The 5,954-nt window shown below is 46.7% G+C and overlaps 1 protein-coding gene across 1 annotated transcript; it reads right to left on the bottom strand.

Annotated features, from left to right (window-relative positions):
• Nucleotides 1–1,123: 1,123 nt before the first annotated feature.
• Nucleotides 1,124–5,429, bottom strand: LOC140460238 (uncharacterized). Its single transcript, XM_072554672.1, has 2 exons — nucleotides 5,252–5,429; nucleotides 1,124–4,422 (listed from the first exon to the last, which is right to left on the bottom strand). The coding sequence occupies exon 2, from the start codon at nucleotides 4,038–4,040 to the stop codon at nucleotides 3,282–3,284; it is 759 nt and encodes a 252-aa protein (XP_072410773.1). The 5' UTR covers nucleotides 4,041–4,422; nucleotides 5,252–5,429; the 3' UTR covers nucleotides 1,124–3,281.
• Nucleotides 5,430–5,954: the final 525 nt, after the last annotated feature.

Below are 5,954 nucleotides of genomic sequence, written 5' to 3' on the forward strand. Positions count from 1 at the left end.
TCTAAGAGTCAGCAAACATATAATTTACAAGTAGAGTGAAAGGAGAAATTGAAAGGCCCTGTATCTGAATGTACATAGCATTTGAAATGAAACAGATGAACTGAAAGTTATAGAATCATAGAGATGTACAGCATGGAAACTTTGGTTCAACTTGTCCATGCTGACCAGATATCAAATATTAATCTAGTCCAATTTGCCAGCACTTGGCCCACATCCCTCCAAACTCTTCCTATTCATAGACTCATCCAGGTGTCTTTTAAATGTTGTAATTGTACCAGCCTCCACCACTTCCTCTGGCAGCTCATTCCATTCATACACAACCCTCAGCATGATCATGTTCCCTCTTAGGTCTTTCCCCTCTCACCTAAAACCTATGCTCTTTAGTTTTAGACTCCCCCATCCTGGGGAAAAGACATTGTCTACTTACCCTATCCATGTCCCCGCGTGATTTTATACATCTGTTTAAGGTCACTCCTCAGCCTCCAATGCTCCAGGGAAAACAGTCCCAGTCTATTCAGTGTAGCTCAACCCTCCAACCCTGCTTCTCCGAATGAATCTTTGACTGATATCGGAGTTTGTCAGGATTTTGAGTCACTGTGGCTCTGTTGCAGCACAGGGGAGGGATCTTTCAGATTGCAACGTTCAAAAAAATTCTCCCACTTCAGACGAGCAAAATTGACGTGCTTGTAACAAGTCTCTGAAAATACCACATAGCCCTGACCAAAATCTAAGACCCAATGTTACTGACAGTATGTTTGCGTGTGAACCCAAGGGTCCTATCTGTCTTGTTGTCGGGTGGGGAGCAGAATAGGACAGGGAGAGGAATTCACCCCTGGGTATCCTGGGGCCTGAAGTTTATCCCTCAACCCAACCAGACAACTGGACACCATCCCCACTGCTGTCTGACAGTGAGTGCGTGTGACTGTCACAAACTCTGGTCAAGCCTGGCGTTGAATACAGAGGGACTGGCAGACTGTACCTTGTGAACAGTTCAGTCAGTGCAGACACCACTTCCTCTCTTGCTCTCTCTCTGCTGGTGTAGACTTCATGACTGGAGTCGTCAATCACCAGAGGATGCTATTGGGGTGGGGGGAGAAGAGAGACATCAAAGAGCAGTCTCGAGTTCAGTGTTCAGAAGTACAATCTCTCTTTATTCGAGCCCTTTACCACATGAGCGGGAGAGGCCGAAGTCCGCTCTAAATCTGGCTGTCATGTGGGGCCCAGTCGCTCTCTTAATCCATTTGCTTTTCAATAATCACATGTAACATTGTTATTGTCCCTCCCCTTTTAATCTACACATCCAATTCTGTGAAACACAATGATGGACAGACCTAGGTTCCCTATGAGATTGACCAGGCATCGTATCATCAGTCCTCAGCATCTTCCAATGTATCCCATAAGTTACACTCTCTCTCAGACTTGTCCCAGACTTGCTTATTTCTAAGGACAGTTCCAATTGTTATTAATTGCTAGCCCTATCAAATTCTATTACTCATCTTATATTTCCCACTGTCCTAATCACAGGAGATATAAAAAGGAGGTTAGCTCTTAATATTTGCCATAAGTTTCACGATATTAGTTCTAAACACAAACTTAGTTATATGTAAAGACTTTACGTTGACACTACCCTTCGCTATTAAGTTGCAAACAATTTTCCCATGTTATACTCATTTTTAAATCCAGTTATAAAATTTCCTGTCCTCATTTCTGGACATACAAAAGGATGTTAATGTTCACTAGTTTTGTTAAAAAGTTGCAGCTTTATTCAGACTGTAGGTACATGGTTAGACCTGATGTTAGGATTCTTTCATTAATAAGCCTTACCACTTGCTCCTGTTCTTGTGGGATCATACCTTTCTTTTTAATTAATGCTCATTATAAACAAGTGTTATTTAAATTTCTCCAAGAGATATCTGCAACTATCACTTTCACAGAACAGCGGGAGTGGGGAGTAGAGAGAGAGAGAGAGCGAGAGAAAGCGAGAGAGAGAGATACGAAGCGGGATGGGTGGAGGCTCACGTCGAACATAAATACTGACAGAGCCCTGGATGTAGGTTTGCTCGCTGAGCTGGGCGGTTCAATTCCAGATGTTTCATCCAGATGTAACATCTTCAGTGGGCCTCAGGCAAAGCACTGTACATGATTCCTGCTTTCTATTTATATATTTGGGTTTCTTTGGGTTGGTGATGTCATTTCCTGCAGTGATGACAGGAAATGACATCACCAACCCAAATATATAAATAGAAAGCAGGAAGCGTGTACAGTGCTTCGCCTGAGGCCTAGTAGGGTGATGAAACATCTGGAAATGAACCGCCCAGCTGTGAGCAAACCTACACCCCAAACCTCAACCTGAGCTACAAATCTTCTCAACACTCACTGACAGAGCCCAATTGAGCCAACTGTCCTGGCCCGGAGATTGAATGATTGATTAATTGATTAGGTCACGTGTACCTAAGTACAGGTAGATCATAGTAAGCAAGGACATATAGACCATAGGCTGACAAAAAAAAAATTTGGAGAGATTAAGGCACACACATTACACAGGACGTGTGCTAGACAAGGTCCATGTTAAGAAGATCAGCATTATTTGAAGTAAGAGAGTCCATCCATCAGTCTAATAATGGCAGGGAAGCAGCTGTTGGTAAATGTGTTCAAGCTTTTGTATCTTCTGCCTGATGGAAGAGGTCATTATTGGGGTGGGAGGGGTCTTTGATGATGTAGGCAGCCTTTCCACAGCAACGAGAAGTGTAAATGGAGTCCGTGGATAGGAGGTTGGCTTCCGTGATGGTCTGGGCTATGCACACAACCTTCTGTTGTTTCTTAATGTCTTGGGCAGAGCAGTTGCCATACCAAGCTGTGATGCACCCAGACAGTCTGCTTACTGTAGTGCATCTGTAGGAGTTGGTGAGGGTCCTTATGGACATAGGAGATAGTGAGGACTGCAGATGCTGGGGCTCATGCCAAATTTCCTGATCCGCCTGAGCAAGAAGTGTGGTTGTGCTGGAGACAGAAATGTATCTACCTGTTTTACATCTACCTGTGGTGGTTGGATAACCACTATTTAATGACCAGGATGAAAAGAAAAATTCCTTCATCAGCATCTGTGGATTGTCTCAGAGGGAAGGTGCAGTCCCAGGCTCAAAGAGCATCAGGCCCCTGTGGAAGCAGAGTGGGTGAGAGCGACCAGTCCGGCAGAATTCAACCATGCGGGAAGTCGGAGGGACAATCTTGAATGTGATTCTTAGCAACAGCATCAAGAACAGCAAGCTCCATCCCCGTGTTCACTGGTGAAGTTGCTGGTGTTTCACCAGGCTGGACGACTGAGTGAATTGCTTCCCACACTCAGAGCAGGTGTATGGCTTCTCCCCCGTGTGGACTCGCTGGTGTTTCTGCAGGTTTGATGTCTGAGCGAAGCCCTTCCCGCACACGGGGCAGGTGAACGGCCTCTCCCCGGTGTGGACCCGCTGGTGTGACTGCAGGTTGGAGAACTGGGTGAACCCCTTCCCGCACTCTGAACAGGCGAAGGGCCTCTCCCCGGTGTGGACCCGCTGGTGGGTCTGCAGGTTGGACGACTGGGTGAAGCCTTTCCCACATACTGAGCAGGTGAACGGCCGCTCTTTGGTGTGGACCCGCTCGTGTTTGCGCAGGGTGGATAAATCGAAGAAGCCATTGCCGCACACTGAGCAGGTGAAAGGCTTCTCTCCGGTGTGGACGCGGAAGTGGAGCAGCAGATGGTATGACCGGGTGAAGGCCTTCCCGCAGACTGAGCAGGAGAACGGCTTCTCCCCGCTGTGGATCCGCTGGTGCAACAGCAAGTGGTGCGACTGATTGAAGCCCTGCCCACACACGGGGCAGATGAACGGTTTCTCCCCAGTGTGAACGCGGAGATGTATCAGGAGGTGGTGCGACTGAGTGAAGCCTTTCCCGCACTGAGTGCAAGTGTACGGTCTCTGGCCGGTGTGGAAACGCCGATGAATCTCCAGTGCAGACGGGGAAGGGTAACTGTTCCCACATTCCCCGCATTTCCACGGTTTCTCCATGGTGTGGGTGCCCTTGTCTCTCTCCAGGTGCAACGGTCAGTAGAAACTTTGCCCACACTTACAGCACGTGTATGGTGTGGTTTCTTTCTTCGGTCTGTGTTACTTGTTAGGCCTCTGATAATTAGAACACTCTTACGGAATAGGGTAAAGCTTGCTCCACAGTCACTATTCTGGGATATTCTCACTTGATGTGTGACTCTCAGGGATTTTCCAGTCACACTGATGTTTCAAAACTAACGACGCAGACAGAACAGAGAGACCTTGTTTCTCCTCCCCGTTTTCAAAGCCAATATTCACATTTTGGGTCAATCAACTCATTGCCAGACACTGACACGAAGTTTGGTTTGAGATTTCTGCTTCCAAATTCTTCTTTTCTGTTATTCTGTAAAAGAGGTTTGAAGATATTATCACTGTCAGTCCAGGATATAAATTCAGATCACACAATTCCAGTTTCCGTGGAGCATTTGATGTTCTCAATCTCTAAGGGGGAAGTGGGGCTGCTTGGATTCCTCCACTAAGCATTGGCAGAGACTCAAGTTGCTGTAAGGTCATCTTTTGTGCTGTATAGGTTTAGGGTGAGAGGGGAAAGATATAAAAGAGACCTAAGGGGTAATTTTTTTCACGCAGAGGGTGGTACGTGTATACAATGAGCTGCCAGAGGAAGTGGTGGATGCTAGTACAATTGCAACATTTAAAAGGCATTTGGATGGGTACGCGAATAGGAAGGGTTTGGAGGGATATGGGCCGGGTGCTGGCAGGTGAGACTAGATTGGGTTGAGATATCTGATCGGCATGGACGTGTTGGACCGAAGGGTCTGTTTCCCTGCTGTACATCTCTATGACTCTATATAATCCTTGCAGTATGATATTACAAAGTCAGAAATAATTTCAAATACAGCTTTTAGAACCATAAAAACATACCAAATATTCAGCACGTAACCTACACACATCCCTGTCTTGTATTAACAATCGGTTCTCTTAAACGTCAATCCTCTTCTGGGAAGGCCACAGCTTCAAGTGTGCGCATGGGGAAAGAATCTCTCTTTTTGGAATCCTACTGTGTCGTACTGACTCTGTTACTGGAGATACATCAAGTCTTCCACGAGATAAATGGCAGGAAGCATTTCTTTGACCACTAATGATTTTCTGTTCTGGAATTCTCACATTGAACCTCAATATTTTTAGCAATCGAGACAGCGGCCGGAACTAACCTTTGCAGAGTCCGCTTGCTCCCAGGATTCACAACCTCGGATTCCAGTTGCTGCAACTGAACAGTGTTTCCCCTCCTCTCTCTCCCGCCCAGGATGAGGAATGGAAAAAGGGGAGACATTACTTTGCTCCCAGAGGGAGGGAGTTTCACTCTGACACAGACAAAGCTACATCCGCATTGTGACGTTAACAATGGAAGGCAGGAACGCCAAGACTCGCTGATGCGAATTGACCAATCGGAAGCCACGGAGGACCGGAAGGAGTCCTGTCCTCCTGCCAATCAGAACCCGCCTGTTGTCTAAAGTCGCCTATTGGACTTTGAGCTTTTTAAGCTTCATTCTCCCAGTGAAGGATGACCTTCACTCTAGGCTGCTACTTCTAGCTTTTGTTCAGTATTCCTCACCCTTTTCCATTTCCCTTTCTCATTCTGGGATTAAACTGTTGATTTGGAAGAACTGAAAGGAAAGGAGATGAATCCAAGGAGGGGGACAGACCAGGTCTCTCTGTTTTCAGGATGTTGCCGGGGTCGGAGGGGGTTGAGTTGTAGGAAGAGGCTGCATAGACTGCGGCTATTTCCCTGTAGCATTGGAGGCGGAGAGGGTGACCTTACAGGGGTTGACCAAATCATGAGGGGCACGAACAGGGTAAATAGGCAAGGTCTTTTCCCTGAGGTGGGAGTCACCAAAACTGGAGGGCGCAGGTTTA

This window comes from Chiloscyllium punctatum, chromosome 36 (assembly GCF_047496795.1).
Source record: "Chiloscyllium punctatum isolate Juve2018m chromosome 36, sChiPun1.3, whole genome shotgun sequence".
Classification (NCBI taxonomy): Eukaryota; Metazoa; Chordata; class Chondrichthyes; order Orectolobiformes; family Hemiscylliidae; genus Chiloscyllium; species Chiloscyllium punctatum.

Bases quoted from the DNA above. Each gene is read 5' to 3' on its own strand.
- LOC140460238 (XM_072554672.1), bottom strand. From the start codon at position 4,040: ATGGAGAAACCGTGGAAATGCGGGGAATGTGGGAACAGTTACCCTTCC.